A 21,777-nucleotide genomic window follows, 5' to 3' on the forward strand; every position below is an offset into this window, starting at 1 on the left:
ACAGTCACTCAGCATCAGCATAGGCAGTCTTGAAGGGATGTGGTATTTCAAAAAAAATTATTCGGTTACATCAGCTTCAGGTGCTTGGTAGCTGTGGGTGATCCAAGACTGATTCATCTTGATGAAGGTCAGTCAATCAACTGATTCAGTGGACAGGCGCACCCTGTGATCGGTAACAAAGCCACCAGCAGCACTGAAGGTGCGTTCCGAAAAAACGCTGGATGCAGGACAGGCCAGTAGCTCAATTGCATACTGTGCAAGCTCTGGCCAGTGATCCATCCTCAAGACCCAGTAAGCCAGAGGATTTTCGGTGGGAAAGGTGTCCAAGTCTGACCTTGACCCTAGGTATTCCTACACCATGTAAATCAGACGCTGGCGATGGGTGCTGGAACCGATCATACCTTGGGGCTGCGGACTAAAAAATTGTCTGAAAGCATCAGTCAGACGGCCACCTTCTCCACCGCTCCTTCTGACCGATGCCTCAGCAACACGTTGTCCAGGACCAGGAGTTTGTAACCTCCCAGTCTCTGGGAACGCGTTGCACAGACCTTTCTGCAAGGCCTCCCGGAGATGTCTCATCCTCTGCTCCCTCTGCGATGGCAAGATAAGGTCGGCAACCTTACCCTTGTACCGTGGATCAAGGAGAGTGACCAGCCAGTAATGGTCCCTCTCCTTGATCCGAAGAATACGAGGATCCTTCCGTAGGCTTTGCAGGATCAGGGAGGCCATGCAGCGTAGGTTAGCTGAGGCATTCGGTCCGGAGTCCTCTGGGTCACTAAGGACAACATGATCCGCAGCTACCTCCTCCCAGCCACGTACAAGTCCACGTGTTTCTTGGGACTGTAAATCATCCCTACAGGACTGCTGCTGCTGCTGCTGATGCTGATGCTGAGTGCCAGCCTCCACCTCCATGCTGACACAATCATCCTCCTCCTCCTCTTCCTCCTCCTCACCCTCTTCCTGTGTGATGGGTGGCACAGCAGGAACACTGTCTGGATAAAGGGGGCCTTGAGAGGCAAGGAAGTCCTCCTCTTCCTGCCTCTGTTGTGCCTCAAGTGCCCTGTCCATTATTCCACGCAGCGTATGCTCCAAGAGGTGGACAAGAGGTACAGTGTCACTGATGCATGCACTGTCACTGCTCACCATCCTTGTGGCCTCCTCAAACGGTGACAGGACAGTGCATGCATCCCTGATCATGCCCCACTGGCGTGGTGAGAAAAAACCAAGCTCCCCTGACCCTGTCCTGGTGCCGTAGTCGCACAGGTACTCATTGATGGCCCTCTGCTGCGTGTGCAGCCGCTGCAGCATGGCCAATGTTGAGTTCCATCTGGTGGGCATGTCACATATAAGGCGGTTCTTGGGCAGGTTAAACTCCTTTTGGAGCTCAGCCAGCCGAGCACAGGCATTAAATGATCGGCGGAAATGCACACAGACTTTCCTGGCCTGCTTCAGGACATCCTGTAAGCCGGGGTACCTGCCCAAGAACCGCTGCACCACCAGGTTAAGGACGTGAGCTACACAGGGCACATGGGTCAGTTGTCCCTGTCGGAGGGCGGAGAGGAGGTTGGTGCCATTGTCGCAAACCACCATTCCTGGCTTAAGCTGGCGTGGCGTCAACCACCTCTCGGCCTGCCCCTGCAGAGCTGACAAAACATCCGCCCCAGTGTGGCTCCTGTCCCCCAAACAAACCAGCGCAAGCACGGCATGGCATAGTTTTGCCTGCGTACTTGCGTAGCCCCTGGAACGCCTACGGAGCACCGCTGGTTCTGAGGACAGAGCACTGGAAGAGGCCATGGAGGAAGAAGAAGAGGAGGGGGTGGAGGAGAGAGGTGTGTCACAACCAATAGTAGCATTTTGGAGGCGTGGTGGCGGAACAACCTCCAACACTACTGCACCTTGTCCTGCATTCTTCCCAGCTGCCAGAAGAGTGACCCAATGGGCCGTGAAAGACAGGTAACGTCCCTGTCCGTGCCTGCTGGACCATGAGTCAGCGGTAATATGCACCTTACCGCTGACCGCCCTGTCCAGCGAGGCAAGGACATTGCCTTCCACATGCCGGTAGAGAGCCGGAATCGCCTTCCATGAGAAAAAGTGGCGTTTGGGGACCTGCCACTGAGGAACCGCACATTGTACAAACTCACGGAAGGGGGCCAAGTCTACCAACTGAAAAGGCAGCAGTTGAAGTGCTAGCAATTTAGCCAAGCTAGCATTCAACCGCTGGGCATGTGGATGGCTGGGAGTGAACTTCTTCCGCCGGTCCAGCAGCTGGGGCAGGGACATTTGCCTGCTATAATCGGACGTGGGTGTACCGCTAGCAGAGTTCCCGGAAGCACTTGGCTGTGACACACCTAATTCTACACCTTCATTCCTCTCAGAGCAGGCTTCAGAGAGGACTGAAGGTCTAGTGGGGTTGGAGATGCCAGCTGATGAGGAGCAAGGAGAGGTCCGTTTGTTCTTTGGTGTGGGTCTTTGAGGTACGCTTGCCAATGAGCTGCATGGCAGGTCAACATATGTCTGGTCAAGCATGTGGTGCCCAAGCGGCTGATGTTTTGGCCACGTGAGATACGCTTGAGACATATGTTGCAAATAGCAGTGGTGCGATCTGATGCACTCGTCTCAAAAAAGGCCCACACCAAAGAACTTTTAGAATAACGCGCAGAGGCAGCGCTCTGCACAGGCGGAGCTCTGCGGTGTGATTCAGTCGGTGTGCTGCCCCTAAGCTGGCCCCCGGAGGGCATCCTGCCTCGTTGAACATGTGCCTCCTCCTCCTCCTCCCTCCTTCCAGGCACCCACGTGGAGTCAGTGCCCTCATCATCCCCTCCCTCTTCATCGCTGTAGCAAACCTGGCAGTATGCTGCATCTTGTGGAACATGACTGCCAGATTGCTGTCCTTCTTGAGCATCCCCTCTGTCTGCGCTCACGCTACTGCCTTCCTCTAGCTGAGTGTCATCATCAGAGCCCACAAAACACTGGGCATCCTCCTGGAGCATGTACCCAACACTGTGCTCAAAGAGTTCAGGAGACTCCTCAGGAGGACGTGGTGGGTCTAGGGAAGGAGTCACTGATGATGACATTGAGAGGAGGGAAGACGATGCGTTGGCAGCTGCTTTGCTACTACCTTGAGACTGGGTGAGAGAGGATGAGGAGGATGAAGAGGGCTTGGTCATCCACTCTACCAAGTCGTTGGCATGTTGCGGTTCAACATGTCCAGCTGCCGAAAAGAAGGACACGCATGTCCCATGGCCACGTGCTGATGACAATGCACCGCGTCCACGACCAGCACTGTTGTCTCTAGACACAGAGCCTGCTTGCCCTCTTTTATCGGCTCGCGCCTGTCTGCCTCTCCTTGCTGGCCTTCCAGACATGGTAATGGCCTGAAGGGAGTTGGGTAAAACAGCAGTTGGGTAGTGTATATTGTGCTGGAGGCACACAACACCCACTAACTCCTGCAGATGCCTTTATTATAGAACACCAGAGATAAAGGGGTATATACAGATGTATACTGTGCTGTGCTGGAGGCACACACAACTTCCAATAACTCCTGCAGATGGCAAGTGGGCTCAAATAGAGAACAGCTATGTAGGTGGATATAGCGGTATGTACTGGGTACAGAGCACGCAGACAGCACGCACTATCTCCTAACACTACTGACTGCAAGCTCTATTATAAAAGATAGATCACTACTACTAGCTATATAGGTGAGGTGAATATAGCGGTGTATACTGCGGTCAGGGCACGGAGACAATAACCAGAGAACACCAGAGATAAAGGGGTATATACAGATGTATACTGTGCTGGGCTGGAGGCACACACAACTTCCAATAACTCCTGCAGATGGCAAGTGGGCTCAAATAGAGAAGAGCTATGTAGGTGGATATAGCGGTATGTACTGGGTACAGAGCACGCAGACAGCACGCACTATCTCCAACACTACTGACTGCAAGCTCTATTATAAAAGATAGATCACTAGCTATATAGGTGAAGTGAATATAGCGGTGTATACTGCGGTCAGGGCACGCAGACAATAACCACTACACAACAGCAAGATAGAAAATCGGCCGAAAACGATCGGTGTGTACTGTGTTGAAGGTACACAGAACACCCACTGCTTTAGACGCCAACACACTACACGAGGCCGCCGCGATGGCGGCCTTATATAGTGTGGGGCGTGCACTACACAGCCTGAGCTATGATTGGCCACAGGCATCCTGCCTGTGGCCAATCATGGCTCTCCTCGCTGCTGGCGCTGCGATTGGCCAAGCATGCGGGGTCACAGTGCATGCTTGGCCAATCATGAGCCAGCAATGCACTGCGCCATCGCAGTGCATTGTGGGCCGTGAGCGCCACGCGAATTTGACGCGAACGGACCAAAATGTTAGGATTTCGCCGAACGGACGAACAGCCAATGTTCGAGTCGAACGTACGTTCGACTCGAACACGAAGCTCATCCCTACTCCAGGCCATTACATATAACATCGCCCAAGAGGTAGGTAAACTTGCCAAAGAACTAAGGGGAGAAATAGGCCAATTGGGAGAACGCACGGATACCCTAGAATCTAAATTTGACGAGCTTGTACAATATGTTCAAGTCCTTGAGAAAGACAATGCTACCATGAAACACTCAATCACACAGCTCGAAACACAGCAGAAGGACCTTGAAAAAATAGGGAATGCAGACAGAACTTGCGAATCAGAGGTATTCCTGAAGCAGTGGAGACAGAGGCCTCTGTTCCTATCTTTTAAGCTTGTTTAATGTGGTGGCCCCCAACATCCCTGACATAGACTGGCGCCTAGATAGGCCACACAGATCCCTTGCCCCTAAACCCCCGAATGGAGCCAACCCAAGGGATGTGGTTGTCAGATTTCACTACTACGTCAGTAAAGAATCACTCACTATCGCCACCCGCAACCAATCTAGGCTAGATTTTAAATGATCCAATATCCAGATCTTTAGTGTGCTCTCGCCTATCACCCTGGCCAGGCGAAGTAATCTACGTCCACTGACACTTCATCTTCAGACCCACAAGGTCATGTACCGTTGGGGTTTCCCATTTCGCCTCTCTGCATCTCGTGAAGGTGTACAGTACTCTCTACGTGACCTCCATGAAAGTGACAACTTGCTACATAACTTAGGCCTGCTGCCTCTCCCTGATGAAGATCCTGTGCCACTACCTGTTACTCCTAATCCAACAACAGCTCCAAGCCACATCTGGACCCCAGCGTGGCAAAAGTAATCTAAATCCAACTTCACACCTCAGAGGCGCCCTTCTTCCAGATTTCCGACCTGAAGATATATACACTTGGCTGCAGCCTTGATTACTAATTTTATATGGTTCTTTGATGTTCTTGTCTAGCCCATCTCTTTCCGAGTGGGCTTGTTCGCCCCCTTGCCCATGAGGTGTATTGCCAGTTGTTTTTATGGCACCCTGGTCCAAGAATCTTTTTTTTTTCACAGTTTTCAGTTTGTGGTCCAGGACTTGATGCATCGGAAGGTGAAGGGGTACCACCCCCTCCATTTTTGGTGGCCCTTATGCTCCCCTTCCCAGTCCCAGGCTTAGACCTGGGTTTCCTGGAGGCGCTCGGCCTCCCAGGCTACTTTTTGAATAAAGCTTTGTTTTTCTTTTTTCTCTTATTTTTCCTTCTCTGTTTTTGTTTCCATTTTTCATTTTTATTTTGGTCTTTTGTTTTCCCCAGGTCTTTTTCTTCTGACCTGCGGCTGCCACATATTCTAGACTGGTTATTTTTCAGTTACAATGCTACTGTTATACTAACTGTTGCCATGTTCTCCTTTACTTATTATATGACCTCTGCACCATGGAATCTCTCATTTAATGTATGTATTGAAGCATATCTTATGCTTATCCACCAGGTTGAGAGGTTATGGCGTTAAAGTTTTTGACTTGTAATGTGAAAGGTTTAAACTCTATTCAAAAGAGATGGTTGGCTTTGAAAGAGTTTAAAGCTTCCAGGGCTGATGTAATTTTGGTTCAGGAGACTCACTTCCATTAAGGGGGATCCCTTAAATTCGCTAGTAAACCCTTCCCGATAAACCCTTCCCGATATCCTTCATACCTCTGACCCATCTGGGAGGGCAGGTGTAGCGATTTTAATTAGACGCTCCTGCTCTTTAAGAGTTAGATCCTCTCACCTGGGCAGATTTATTATCCTGGACTGTTCATTTCTTACTCAATCCCTCACTATAGTTAATGTCTATGCTCCTAACTCTGGTCAGGTCCAGTTTCTCACCAACATGTTTGACACACTAGACTCATTTTCACAACCCTTTCTGGTAATAGGGGGAGATTTCAATATGACCATGTCACCTAGTAAAGACAGACACGTATTATTCCCATCCACAACTTCACCTACAGCTGACCGCCTCTCCAAATCTTTCCGCAAACTCATTAGAGCCAAAAATCTCCTGGACATTTGGAGGGTTAAACACCCCACACACAGACAATAACCTTCTACTCACATCCCCACAAACTTTAATCTAGATTGGACCATTTTTTCATCTCTTCACCCCTTTTGACGTCCATGGTCTCCTCTGAATTTAACCCTATAATCTGGTCAGATCACTCCTCTGTGCACTTAGATATCTCCCTCTCCTCCTCCTCTCCCAGAACTTCTCATTGGCGCCTTAATGAGACCTTCCTCCGTATCCCTGAAACTAAAGACCTTTTATCTGGCGGCCTGACTGAATACTTCCAGCTTAATGAGAATACGGTCTCGGGGGTCTCCACCCTATGGGAAGCCCATAAGGCTGTCTTCCTGGGACATTGCATTGCTACTGATTCTCGTCTGAAAAAAGATGCAGAGTTTCAATGCTCCTCTATCCCATCCAAACTCTGTAAAGCGGAGAGCTTTTTGCTGTCTTCCCAACGGTGGCTTGGCTCCGGGCTGTTACTTTCCTGTGAAATCAACTCAAGTCGCTGGATATGAAAAAGATTTATAAATCCCTTCTGTGGTCCAAACAGAAATTCTATGAATATTCTAATAAATCCCACAAAATGCTAGTGAACAAGCTGAAACCCCACCCCTTTCTCTCATCCCCAGATTTTCTCAGACAAACTGACGGCACTCCTACCTATTGCCCTCTCACCATGTCCAAAGTTTTTGGCGAATTTTATCGCAAATTATATAACTGTTTACAAATTACCCTAACTACAATTTTGCACAGGAGAAATTTGACTCCTTCTTTAGCTCAATACACTTGCCCACACTCTCTCCTGAACACCTCTCTTCTCTGAACTCTGCAATCACCCCTGAAGAATTAGCTGAAGTAGTCAAGACGTACCATAGACCTTATAGATTTATTGAACAAAACAAATCGTCCCGCTCTAATATTGAGCCTTGATGCACAGAAAGCCTTTGATAGGCTCAGTTGGCCCTTTATGTTTGCCACACTTTCCAATTATGGTTTCAGTGGCCCTTTTGTGGCAGCGCTGCGTGCTCTAACTTAACAACCCTCCTCCCAAGTCCAACTGTCCTCCTATCTATCCCCATCCTTTCCTCTGAGTAACGGTACCAGACAGGGATGCCCGTTATCCCCTTTACTTTTTATCCTTTGTCTCGAACCCCTAGCCGCAGCCATCCGTATCCACCCTGAAATTCGAGGGGTCTCCCTACGTCATAACGAGTACAAATTATCATTGTTCACAGACGATATCCTTTTGACTCTGACCAGACCTCACACCTCTCTCCCAAGTTTACATGCTTTGCTTAAAGAATTTAGCCTCCTTTCAGGGTATAAAATCAACACAAGCAAAAACAGAGGCCCTACCAGTACTCATCCCACCTTCAGATCTTGTCATCCTACAGCAAAACTATTCCTATCACTGGTGCTCAAACTCTGTTAAATACCTAGGGATACATCTCAGCCTTTCATACTCAACACTCTAGCAGGCCAACTTCCCCCCACTCTTATGTGACATTGACTGACTCCTGCGACAATGGGACACTTATCCCATTTCTTTCTTGGGTCGCATCAATGTCCTGAAGATGTCTATTCTACCGAGACTCCTTTATCTATTTGAGACTTTGTCGATTCTTGTCCCTATGCCACAGCTCAAAGCCACTCAGAGATCTTTCTATAACTTTATCTGGCACTATAAGGCCCACCGAATAGCTAGCTTGGTGGTATTGGCCCCCGAGGGTCTAGGGGCGGATTGGGGGCCACAGACCTTATTAAATATTTCTTTGCCTCCCACCTCAAGCCAATCATCACTTGGTCTTCTCGAATGGCATCCAGCATCTGGTCGGAGATTGAAATGAGTATCACCAGACCAGTCCACCCCTGCTCTATGATTTGGACAAATTTAGAGACCTCTATGACTCAACTCCGAAGTCTTTGCTTGCAGCCAATGTTATTCACGCTTAATATATGGAAGAAGTGCTCGCGCCAATTCTCCCTCTCTTCTACATGCCCGCCCCTATTAAATGTATTATTTAACCTTGATCTCCCAGACAGCCTTTCTTATACTCGAATGCTCCCATGGACACAAGCAGGAATATTCCAGCTCAGAAATCTTGTACACCCACTTACCCACACACTTTTACCTTTAACTGAACTATATATCAGATCCTTAAGCATTTATTTTACTCTTATCTCCAATTCAAACATTATTTTTCCTCTAAATCCCCTACTCTGGCCTTAGATAAGCCCACCTCATTTGAACTATTATGTTCTCAAGGTTCTCAAGGCCCATATCAAGCCCATCTTATTTCAGATATCTATAGATACCTGCATGAAACTTCTCCACTCACCAATTTCACTCCTACATGCAAAAATGGTCCCAGATTATTAAGCGACCTAGCCAACTCCTTCAGTGACAGAAGATTTGGGAGGCCACTTCCAGGTCTTCAAGATGTGTGGAGCAGGGGGGGCGCATGCGCGGCGCGGTGAGGAGAGGACGCATGGAGTGAGAGCTCCGTGAGCCGGTGAGAAACAGATCACTCCCCTGGGGGATTTCAGCTTGCGAACCCGATCCTTTTCAGCCTATACCCCTAGGGGACTCAGAGGTGCATGCCGACATACAAAGCCCGCCATGGGAAAGCTACACAGAAGTCCCTAACAACTTACCTTCTCCGGACGAGAGAGCAGAGCGGGATGTCGCAAAATGGCGCCCAGCCTCCGCACGCTCAGACAGCCACACCAGGCCCGAGTCCCCCTCCGGCGTGTCCTATATCAGCAAGTGAGTACGCAGTGCACCTTACTAAAGCAGAGCTGGACGCTAGCCTCTCTGCTATGTATGAAAAACTTGCCAATAAGTTCCAGGTGGAACTTCACAAGTCCACCAATATGCTAACACAGGAACTAGCAGCGCTGGGGGGAAGAACAGACTTATTGGAGACCAAACATGATGAACTGCAACTAGCATATTCTAACTTGCGGAGAGATTATGACTCCATTACTGACACTGTCACCCAATTACAGTCTAATCTCGAAGATTTGGACAACCGAAATAGGCGCAATAATCTCAGGGTGAGAGGAGTCCCGAAGCAGACCACAGATTTGCTCCCAGCTATTAAGAGACTGTTTATGTCCCTTTTACCGGACTCCCAAGAAAGTGCGTTTGCCTGTGATAGGATACATAGAGCGTTGCGGCCTAACCCCCCCGATGACAAGCCTCCCAGAGACATTGTGTTGTGTCTTAAGGACTTTCTTATTAAGGAGGAAATTCTGCGAGCATCCCGCAATACCCCTAATATTCAGCTGGATGGCGTTAGAGTCCAAATCTACCCTGACTTATCCCCAGCAACCCTGGAAAAAAGAAGGAACCTAAAGGAAGTTACCTCCGCCCTACAAACGGCGAGAATCAGATACCGCTGGGGATGCCCATTTAAATTGCAGGTTCCTCGCAATGGAACAACCTACACGGTCACCACGCTACAAAGTGGAAAGGAATTGCTTATCAAGCTCGGTCTTTTGGCTCCCGAACAACCTCAGAGGCTTCCATCCACCCCTCGCCCTTCGCCTATCTGGGCTACTCCATCTCCTCAGAGGGATCGTAGGTGACATCGTCAAGAGCTCCATGACCTGCAACTGTGATCATACCTCAGTTCTTAGTGGACTTTCCTGGTATACGGTCAAGGTTCCTTTTTTTTATATTGTTTTCTTTCCCCCTTGGGCTTTTTTTATTTTTATTTTTTTTATATATTTTTTTTTATATCATTTTTTCATAAGGTTCTACACTGTTGGCATCATCTATGCTTGGACTGTTCTCACTGCTCCCGCTTAAGTGACCCCCTGTTCTACATTATCCGCGACTGGTTACTCCAGTCTCTGCCATTTTCAGGACTTGGGTCCCGGATTTTGGCCCTGGGTTCTGGGACTGCACTGGTGTAACAGTGCCTCATATATAGAGCATTGGACTTTAGAGACTGTTTGACTTATGACTGTTTGTTTTTCTGTCGGGGGAACCAGCAAGTTAAGTTTTGGTTCCGGTATACCCCCGAAGCCATATTATTTCATTACCGTTTTGTTTTCTTTATTCTATGGTTTATCTATTTGCTCATCTTGTTACTTACCACAAGTGTGTTTTTGGTCTTATTTTTTTTGGGTGCCCTACCACTCTGGTATGTTTTGCTCGGTGTTCCTGACATGCTTTGTATCATTTATGTGCATTATGGAGTTTGTGATTAGTTCTGTGGGTGAGACCCCGTATACTCCTTCTTTACCTGAGAGCCAAACCCTGTCGAGACCCAGTCCCTACTTTTATAACTACTCTTCCCACATGCTAACGTTTGTCATCATAGTATCATGGGACTTAGAGTAGTGTCACATAATGTGGAAGGCTTTAACGCCCCTCACAAGCGCAGGAAAGCATTTAAACAATATAGACATGTTGGGGGGGATATTTTGTTTCTCCAAGAAACGCATTTTTCAGAATCGAACCACCCAAGATTTTTTGACCGCCATTATAGGCAGCATTATTTTACCACGTTTAGCTCCAAATCCAGAGGGGTTGCTATTTTTTCAGAAACTCGGTACAATTTGATGTTAGACACATGTATAAAGATCCCTCTAGTAGGTTTATCATCCTACAGGGGTTACTGAATGGTAAGGAGATCACATTGGCTAATGTATATGCACCTAATGCCTCACAAGCTTATTTTTTTGCCTCTTTCTTTTAGATTCTGGACAGATACCTTTCTCCCCACCTGTTGCTCGGTGGTGACTTCAACTTGGTGGTGCATTCTAAACTGGACAGAAGCCGAGTTGTGAGTACAGCTAACGCCTTTCCGAGGTCCCTTGTCCGTCTGCTCAGTTCCCATCAATTGCTTGACACATGGCGAGCCCATAATGTGGGTGCCAGAGACTATACATTCTACTCCCACCCTCATGACAGCTATTCCAGACTTGACTATATTTTCAGTACCCCAGTTTTATTAGCTAACTCAACAAATGCCTGTATTCTCCCATGTCCCTGGTCTGACCATCAGATAGTGACGTTCTCTGTATCACACATAGGTATCTCACCGGTCAATGCCTCTTGGCGTCTTAATGACTCTATTGTTTCTGACCCGGCCCTAGTAAAGGAGATTGCCGACCACATTGACGACTACTTTAAATTAAATGCCACCGACGACATCTCCCCCTCTACACTGTGGGCCGCCCACAAAGTGGTTATCCGGGGCCATCTGATTTCCCTGGCAGCGACACGGAAAAGACAGAGATTGCAGGATATCTCTAGACTGTCGGATGAATTAGGGAAACTATATCATGCGCATGGCCATTCCCACTCTCCCGACACGTTTGCGTTGATTTTGACGAAACGAGCAGAACTTGACACAATTCTTTCTGAGCGGACGGAGAAGGCGCTGAGGTGGTCAAAGGCCAAATTCTTATTGCACAGTAACTCGGCTTCTGCGATGTTCGCCAGGAAGTTGAACGCTACTATGCGACCGCCACACACCTATAAGCTCAGAAATGATAAGGGGGAAATGGTTACCCATCCCATAGAAGTTTTGGGGATGTTTTCCAAGTTTTATCGTGATTTGTTGGCGGCTCCAACTTCTCTGCCTGGTCCTTCCGCAAAAGATTGGCTGGACAGCCTTCCCCTCCCCTCGCTTACGGTGGAGCAAGCTTTGTCTTTGAATGCCCCTTGCAGCCTAGAGGAGCTACAGACAATAGTTTCCTCACTGAAGCCCTCCAGAGCCCCAGGACCAGACGGATTCACTTCCACGTATTATAAAAAATTCTCATCCCAACTACTTCCCTATTTAGTAAAAATGTTTAACTATGTATTAAAAGGCCACACCTTCCCTGAAGACATGCTACTTGCGAACATGTCTCTGATACCCAAACCGGATAAGGATCACTCCCTCCCTCAAATTTATAGACCAATTTCGGTTATTAATAATGATTTGAAATTATTCGGCCGCCTACTGGCAAATAGACTTTCTAATATTATCCCCACTCTGATATCCCCTGACCAAACTGGCTTTATCCCCTCTCGCCAAATTACAGACAATATCCGTTTAACCTCCAATATTATTCAAGACGCCAATTTATTCCAAAAAAGTTTTAATGTTAAGCCTAGATATACATAAGGCTTTTGATAGCGTAACCTGGCCCTATCTAGAATCCGTCCTGTCCAAATTTGGGTTTGGGGGGGCTTTTGTACATGGCTTCAGGGCTCTGTACCATCACCCCCGCACCCGAATCAAACTCCCAGGGTGTTCCTCTGAATATTTTCCGCTGGGTAGGGGGACCAGGCAGGGATGCCCTCTTTCCCCCTTGCTGTTCACCCTGGCGGTGGAGCCGCTGGCCAGGGCGATCTGTCTGCACCCAGACATTAAGGGATATGCTAAGGGGGAACAGGTTTTTACGTTAAGTATGTACGCTGATGATGTGCTCTTATTTTTATCTGATCCGGTTGTCTCACTGCCAAACCTGATCCCACTGTTGAACTCCTTCCATGGCTTGTCCGGCCTTGGGGTTAACCTCGCTAAGTGTGCTGCCCTTCCAATCAATATCCCAGAAAATACTCTAACGGCATCCAATCGAGCTTTGGATTCACATTATGCAGGGACACATTACCATACTTAGGTGTGAAGTTGGCTACTACTCTCCCAAAACTATATTTTGCAAATTACCCCAAAGTCTTTGCACACGTTAAGCAGTTATTACATTCGTGGGATAGATATCATATTTCTTTTATGGGTAGAATACAGGCTATTAAAATGTCTATTCTTCCGAAACTTTTGTTTTATTTTAGAGCCCTGCCCTTATACGTCTCTCGTAATACGATAGATGGTATCCAGAAGGAGATCAATCGGTTCATCTGGCGGAACAAAAAACCTAGATTACACAAAATGCTTCTTTTCAGACCAGCTGACCTCGGAGGTCTGGGGCTCCCACATCTGTGGCTATACTATATCGCGGCTAGGTTGGTGCAGATGGCTTAGTGGCATTATCCCCCGGTGGCAGTTCCATGGATTCAATTTGAGAGATCCTCGGTGAGTCCATTCTACCTCCCGGGTCTTTTGTGGATTGAGGGGATCTGGCCCAAACAATTAGCCTCTTTAAATGGAGTGGTGGCACAATCCCTTCAACTTTGGTCTCTGTATAAAAAAAGATATGCCCTGTGTCCACCCTGCCCCGGCCTAGCCTCTTTCCTTGGTGACCCCAGATTCCCAACAGCATTTTCATCGCCTGAGAGCTTTGAAGGCTGGTCTCAGAAGAACCTTACTACCCTAGAGGCGCTGTCCCAGGAACACCCTTTTAGCTCCTTTGCGCATTTGCAAGAACAGTTTGGGATACCTAGGGGGGATTTTTATAAGTATTTACAGGTTCGGCATTTTTACGCCTCTCATTACCAGGCGAAGGGGCTTCCCCCACCTAATGTCTTTGAAAGAGTTTGCAAGTCCTCCTCCAGAGATCAGGGTACCATCTCTTTGTTATACCAATCTCTTAATGAAGTGAAGCTCCCTGCTAAGTCTCAAGCCATGCTGGGTTGGGAGAAGGAAATTGGTTTTGAACTAACCCCAGAGGTGTGGGTAGATATGATCACAAATAAGCGAAAATGCACGAAGTCTCTGGCAGTCAGAGAAACAGCTTTGAAATTGCACACAAGATGGTATTACACCCCCTCAAGGTTACACAAGTTTAGCCCTCTGGTCCCGGGGAGTTGCTTCCGTGGATGTCCAGAGGCTGGCACCTTCCTCCATATATTTTGGGGCTGTGGAGTGCTCAAGCCCATATGGCAGCAGGTTGCTGATAAGTTGTTCCAATTCACAGGAGTTCGGATAGATATCACGTGCCAGATGGGCCTCTTATTTCCTGACATCCCGGGACTGACTCCCCCAGCCCAGAAATTGGCCCATACACTTATCAGTGCAGTTCACTGGACTGTAGCGTTACATTGGAGATCACCAGCAGTCCCTTGGGAACAAGTTCTGCGACGTATGGAATCGATCAAACTTATGGAACGTCTACACCATACTTTGATGGATTCCATGCCTATCTTCGATAACAAGTGGGCCTCATGGTCGTCTCTTCAATAGATGGCCTTCCGACCTGACAGGGTAGTTTGGCACCCTGCCCAATGGCAGTATCTACGAACATAACCGGTAGCACTCACTTGTGGTTGAGTTTTTGCTATCTTTTTGTTTTTATTTTCTTTTCCTACTTTCCTTTCCTTTTTGTTTTCTTCTCAATGATGTACTTTTTACCGATATGCAATTTTATATCACCCTGATGGGTTTAGCATTTCAGCTTGTATACGTATTGCATGTTTACAGAAGTGTATTTTTTATGCTATTCTCAATGTAAACTACTGTACACATTGGATCTTTTCTTGTACATGTCTTCATTCCTTTAATAAAACGTTTGTAAACAAAAAAAAAGATGTGTGGAGCAGAGGGAGATGACCTATAAGATACTACTCTTTTGGTATAGGACCCCGGAGATTTTACATAGATACGATCCCAAAGCTTCCCAGGTGTGCTGGAGGTGCCGAGGTGATGTGCGCTCCCATTTCCACATTTTCTGGGAATGTCCCATGGTTCAGCCTTTTTGGTCCTCCATCCAGACCCATCTACAAGAGCTCTTTGAAACTAATCTCCCTCTGGACCCAATCCAATATCTTTTGGGCTTGCCTTTCCCTGGTTTAGCCAGACATGCCCAAAAGTTAGCCACTATTTTTCTCTTGGCAGCAAAGAGGACGATACCTCTGAAATGGTTGTCCCCCTCCACACCCACCCTTACACAGGTTCTACAAACATTGGAACAAATTCGCAGGATGGAACATATGACTGCGACAGTTCATGATACACTTCCTCAATTTTCCAAGACTTGAGACTTGTGGGATCAGTCGAAGCTTAACCCAGGTACCATTTCACTATCCCTCCAGTAGTGCAGCACACTTTTAAGTATAGGGGCTAAATATTATGTCTCTCTAGTTTTGTCAGCTTGTTCTTTTTGCGACTCCATGGTGCTCCCTCCCTTTCTCCCCACTCTTCCCCCTCCTAGGTGGGTTCTCCCTAAGGCATCCTGGTTTCTCAGTTTGGGCCCCTGGGGACCCCACTGACACTGGATCCAGAGATCAACAATTCCTTTTATGTGAAATATTGTTTTTGTTTGTGCTGCATGCTCCCTGGGTCTCCCTCCCCCTTTCCACCCTCTCTGGTCTATACAGTTGAATTATTTTGCTCTTGTGAATTTTGTAGCATTGTAGCGTTATGTCTATGGTTTTAACATCTGTTATATACCTTTTCAATTAACACTCTAAATTGTATTACATGTTCGGCATCAATTTTCTGTTTTCTTTTTGTATCCTTTTCTTGAAATTTAATAAAAAATACAATAAAAAATAAATAATTATGACCAGGTGGGATTCGTGTCGGGCCGGCAGACCACAGATGCAACTAGGAGAATGGTGAACCTCATGCACCTGGTTGATCAGAAAAAAGAGCCTTCTCTGCTCCTATCATTGGATGCAGAGAAGGCTTTTGATAGGGTCCATTTGGGTAACCTACGTGGGGTGTTGACAAAATTTGGTTTAGAGGGCCCGATGCAGAATGCCATACTAGCTCTTTATTCATCCTCGTCGACACATGTTTACACCGAAGGCCTATTTTCGAAGCCATTTGACATAACAAACGGAACCAGGCAGGGGTGACCCTTATCCCCTATTATATTCACACTCCTTATTGAGCCACTAGTGGAGAAAATAAGAGAGGACCCAAATATAGCAGAAATACATACATAGGAGGGACAATTCAAAATTTCGTTATTCGCAGACGATGTAATTTTGTCATTGTCCAACCCGACTGTTTCCCTACCAGCTGCACATGCTGTACTAAACCACTTTAGTAAAGTATCTTACTATAAGATTAATGCCTCTAAATTGCACATTTTGGGAATGCATATAGATAAACCATCAGAATTGAATCTTGCAAGGAACTTCCTATACCCTTGGACAAAAACCCATGTAACATACCTGGGTATAAATCTCACTTTCCCCACTACAAACTTGTTTCAGAATAATTATGTCCCATTAATAAACAATTTCCAACAAGACATAAGTAAGCTTCAAAAGTTCTACTTTACTTGGTCAGGCCGCATAGCAGCGTATAAGATGTTCGTACTCCCCAAACTCATTTAGTACTTCAGGGCACTGGCAATTCCGATCCCGCGCTCTTTCCTATCCACCTTACAGAAACAATTACTGAGTTTTGTATGGGCAGGAAAGAGATCAAGATGCTCCCCTATTATGCAACATAGACATAAAACAACGGGTGGAATGGGATTACCAGTGTTGAAAGATTATTACACTGCAGTTATTCTGGACCAGTCGCGGAATTGGTTTGTTAGTCCAATTGCTAAACCCTGGTGCCGACTGGAATTGGCGTGGCTGAAAAACGTACCCCCTATGGCGTTCTTTATGGCAGCATGTATAGATAAGCACAATGTAATCCTAGATCATCCCACTATACAGGCCACAGCCCAGGCATGGAAGAAACTTGTAATCAAGGGTAATGAATTCTACCTGACCAAAAACATTTCTATACCAATAGAAACCACCAAGTGGACAATATCTAATATATGATTAAGTCAGTGGGTACAACATAATGTGATGACATGGGCAGATATAGTCAGGGGGGACAAAATGTTTCCATTTGAAACACTACAAAAGAAATTTCAACTCCCGGACTCAGAGTTTTTGACGTATACACAGCTAGCCTCATACTTCCAAACCATTAAATCCCCCTATGTTCCAGTTATAGAAAAAGTTTGGATGTATACTCAGTCCAGCTTTGCCAAAAAAAGGGGCATTTCAATGATATACAATTCCCTAAAATCAAAGGACGCCTTTACCAAGCCTAAACAATTTATAAATTGGGAAAAGGAAATAAGTAAAGAATTTACAGATCTTCAGTGGAAGACTGCAATTAAACACATTCACATGTATTCCAGATGCTCGAATTATGAAGAATTAATGTTAAAGATCTTGCTGCAATGGTATTTCACCCCATACATTACATCCACATTTTCTAGGGAAACCTCCAACTTATGCTGGAGAGGTTGTGGAAGAGTGGGAACATTAGTGCATATGTTGTGGTCATGCCCAAAATTACAACTCTTCTGGGCAGAGGTTTTTCAACTGATATCCAAAGTAATGGGTACTCTAGTGCATCCTAAGATAGAACAAGCCATCTTGAGTATCAATCTAAATGAGATCCACATAAAATTTAGACCAGTGATTACGCACATTTTCTTGGCAGCAAGATTTATAGTAATGAGCAACTTGAAATCTCCAGAAACCCCACTCATCAGGGATATAGTACTCAGAATGAACTCAATAATGGAGTATGAACGGATATTAGCATATAAGGAAGGTAGCTTACTGAAATATGAAAATAACTGGTCACCATGGAAACAATTCACAGGCTAGTATAGAGGATTCTTGTTTATTTTCCTTTATATTGTTTGTTTGCTTTTTTTCCCCCATTTACTATACACCACAATTTTTTTGAACTAACAGTGGAAGAATATCCAATCAGTTAACACATTTACCAAGGTTTTTGATGAATGTCTGAACATTGTGATAGTGTACACAATATGTAAAATTGTTTCTCTCTCTAATATTCTATATCACAAATATACAGTTGCATATATGCCAAGACAATTGGATGTTCAGATCTTTGTATGTTATTTTTGTACCTAAAGCTTAATAAAAACGATTGAAACAAACATTTAAATGTTTATACAAATTTTTTTAGTTTACAGACAAACAATTAATACTGAGTGCAAACCTAGCAATGAGTTTAAAAAATATGGTTGTCTTTCTAATAAACTTGCTCAGTTCTGCCTGCATTATTGTTGGCAGCCCAAGTAAAACTGAGTAGGCGTCCAATTTCTGCTCGAGTAAGAGGGGGTTGATCAAGCAGTTACGTTTATTTCTTTGTACAACCTGTGGATGGCATGTCATTTTATTAATGGAAAGAAAGTAAGTAAAATATTTCAATCATAATTTTTTTTTTTAAACATAGTAGTAAATATAACCATGAATATGTTTTAGTTGATGAGTATTAAAGATCTAGGAAAAATTAACATTACCTGCAAATTTGACATGAAATTTGTTCTCTGGTTTCAATATCTGAACATACAAAGGGCAATTTGGAGCAAAATCTTTTACTGCCCAGGCCCTTAATATTGTTTGATGGTCCTAAATAGAAAACGGAAATTAGCATATGTTCATTAAAAGTTAACACATTATTACTCAAGCAAATTTCACAGCATTAAAAGCTTTAAAAAACAAAACGCACAAACAATATTAACAGTGCTAACTATGAAGGTATATATATATATATATATATATATATATATATATATATATATATATATATACACAGTTTCTTATAGAAGTGAGTACACCCCTCACATTTTTGTAATTATTATATTAAATCTTTCCATGTGACAACACTGAAGAAATTACACCTTGCTATGATACAATTTAAAGTTGTGAGTGTACAGCTTGTATAACAGTGTAAATTTGCCTTCCCCTCAAAATAACTCAACACGCCCATTAATGTCTAAACTGCTGGCAACAAAGTAAGCACACGCTTAAGTAAAAATTTCCAAATTGGGCCCAATTAGCCATTTTCTCTCCCCGGTGTCATGTGACTCATTAGTGTTACAAGGTCTCAGGTGTGAATGGGGAGCAGGTGTGTTAAATTTGATGTTATCGCTCTCACTCTCTCATACCGGTCACTGGAAGTTCGACATGGCACCCCATGGCAAAGAACTCTCTGAGGATCTGAAAAAAAGAATTGTTGCTCTACATAAAGATGGCATAGGCTATAAGGAGATTGCCAAGACCCTGAAACTGAGCTGCAGCACGGTGGCCAAGACCATAAAGCTGTTTAGCAGGACAGGTTTCATTCAAAACAGGCCTCGCCATGGTCAACCAAAGAAGTTGAGTGCATGTGCTCAGCGTCATATGCAGAGGTTGTCTTTGGAAAATGGACATATGAGTGCTGCCAGCATTGCTGCAGAGGTTTAAGGGGTAGGGGGTCAGCCTGTCAGTGCTCAGACTATACGCTGTACACTGCATCGAATTGGTCTGTATTGCCAGGAGGAAGCCTCTTCTAAAGATGATGCACAATTAAGCCCGCAGACTTTTTGCTGAAGACAAGCAGACTAAGGACATAGCTTACTGGAACCATGTCCTGTCATCTGATGAGACCAAGATAAACTTATTTGGCTCAGATGGTGTCAAGCATGTGTGGTGGCAACCAGGTGAGGAGTACAAAAACAAGCATATTGGTGGGAGTGTCATGGTCTGGGGCTGCATGAGTGCTGCCGGCACTGGGGAGCTACAGTTCATTGAGGGAACCATGAATGCCAACATGTACTGTGACATACTGAAGCAGAGCATGATCCCCTCCCTTTGCAGACTGGGCCGCAGGGCAGTATTCCAACATTATGACGACCCCAAACACACCTCCAAGATGACCACTGTCTTGCTAAAGAAGCTGAGGATAAAGGTTATGGACTGACCAAGCATTTCTCCAGACCTAAACCCTATTGAGCATCTATGGGGCATCCTTAAACAGAAGGTGGAGAAGCACAATGTCTCTAACATCCACCAGCTTCATGATTTCGTCATGGAGGAGTGCAAGAGGACTCTAGTGGCAAACTCTAAAGCTCTGATGAACTCCATATCCAAGAGGGTTAAGGCAGTCCTGGAAAATAATAGTGGCCACACAAAATATTGACACTTTGGGCCCAATTTGGACATTTTCACTAGGGGGTGTACTCACTTTTTCTGCCAGCGTTATACAAGCTGTACACTTGCTACTTTACATTGTAGCAAAGTGTAATTTCTTCAGTGTTGTCACATGAAAAGATATAATAAAATATTTATAAAAATGTGAGGGGTGTACTCACTTTTGTGAGATACTGTTGGATTCAATATGAATTCATGTAATATTTCTGGGATCCATAGATTGGCTCTCACTCCCAGTTGGAATGTAGCCAGTTAAACCTCTATTTTACATGAAACTAGAGGCTCCAATCTATCTATGAGAGCTACTCTGCATGACAATGCTGACTCCGATCTGTCTATGAGAATCCCTGATTCAAGCAAGCTTCAAAGAAGAACTTAACTGGCAGAGATAATGAAGGAGGTGGGGAACCGGAGATCGAACCCCAAGATTTGACCCCAGTCGGATTAATTGCAATTTATGGACATACACTGCCCCCCAGAGGCCAATGATGGCAAGACGGTCAGAAATTAACCTGGTGTAGGAGACACCCCAGAGACACTGTGATTCGTCCACAACCAAAGTTGGGCAGGCAATGGGATGCGGTGTGGATGAGGTGTGTTTGTCAAAAGGGAATGTTTCAAACAGAGCTCTCTCTTATTCCATCACAAGGCCAACCAATAGGATGTGCTAAGTATATTATTGTATTGTGTTTTGATTGTGTGCTATGTAATCTTGTAACTCCTTTTAATACATGTTAGCTTTCTTATTTACTTGGGAAATAAATGAGTCTTGATTAATCATAAACCATGTGTTTGGTTTCACAGCTAACTTTGTATTATTGTGATATTAACAGTAGCATGCGCTCAGAGTTTTAATAGATTAACTGATCTATAGGGACTAGACAAATTAATACATAGATGATATATAATAGTTAATTATTATTTATCGGTTTTAACAGATACAGTGTGTGTGTGTGTTTGTGTATATATATATATATATATACACACAGTCTATAGGTCAGATGCAACAGATATGGGCAAACTAATTCTGGCCTGTGCAAGGCAAGAAGAAGTCATATGCCCACATGGTCGGACATTCTGACAACGAAATCCATCAGATTTTTTTCAACGGATTTTGTCCAAAACATGTGTTGCATACACACGGTCGGACAAAGTTATCGGAAAATCTGATCGTTTTGAATGACGTGACATAAAACATGTACGCCGGGACTATAAACGGGCCAGTAGCCAATAGCTTTCGTCTATTCCGAGCATGCGTGGCACTTTATCCGTCGGAATGGTCTACACACGATCAGAATTTATGCGATCAGATTTTGTTGTCGGAAAATTTTAGATCCTGCTCTCAAACTTTGTGTGTCAGAAAATCCGACAGAAAAGGTCCGATAGAGCCCACACACGATTGGATTTTCCGACAACATAATCTGATCTGACTTTTTCATCGGAATTTCCAACCGTGTGTACAGGGCAATAGTCAAACAGAAATGTTTGGTAAAAGCAAAAGAATTGCCTTTAAATTCCACTCTTCTTTTTCCCAGTA

At 45.2% G+C, this 21,777-nt stretch overlaps 1 protein-coding gene across 2 annotated transcripts in view; it reads right to left on the reverse strand.

Annotated features, from left to right (window-relative positions):
* KCNT2 (potassium sodium-activated channel subfamily T member 2) overlaps positions 1-21,777 on the reverse strand; it is a 1,477,061-nt gene that overhangs the window by 867,733 nt on the left and 587,551 nt on the right. For both annotated transcript variants that reach the window (XM_077452683.1, XM_077452682.1), the window contains exon 13: positions 18,569-18,677. In XM_077452683.1, the coding sequence (XP_077308809.1) occupies positions 18,569-18,677 (109 nt within the window). The remainder of the gene's footprint in view (positions 1-18,568; positions 18,678-21,777) is intronic.

This window comes from Lithobates pipiens, unplaced genomic scaffold (genome assembly GCF_037356315.1).
Source record: "Lithobates pipiens isolate NorthernLeopardFrog02 unplaced genomic scaffold, aLitPip1_a1.2 Scaffold_23, whole genome shotgun sequence".
Lineage (NCBI taxonomy): Eukaryota > Metazoa > Chordata > Amphibia > Anura > Ranidae > Lithobates > Lithobates pipiens.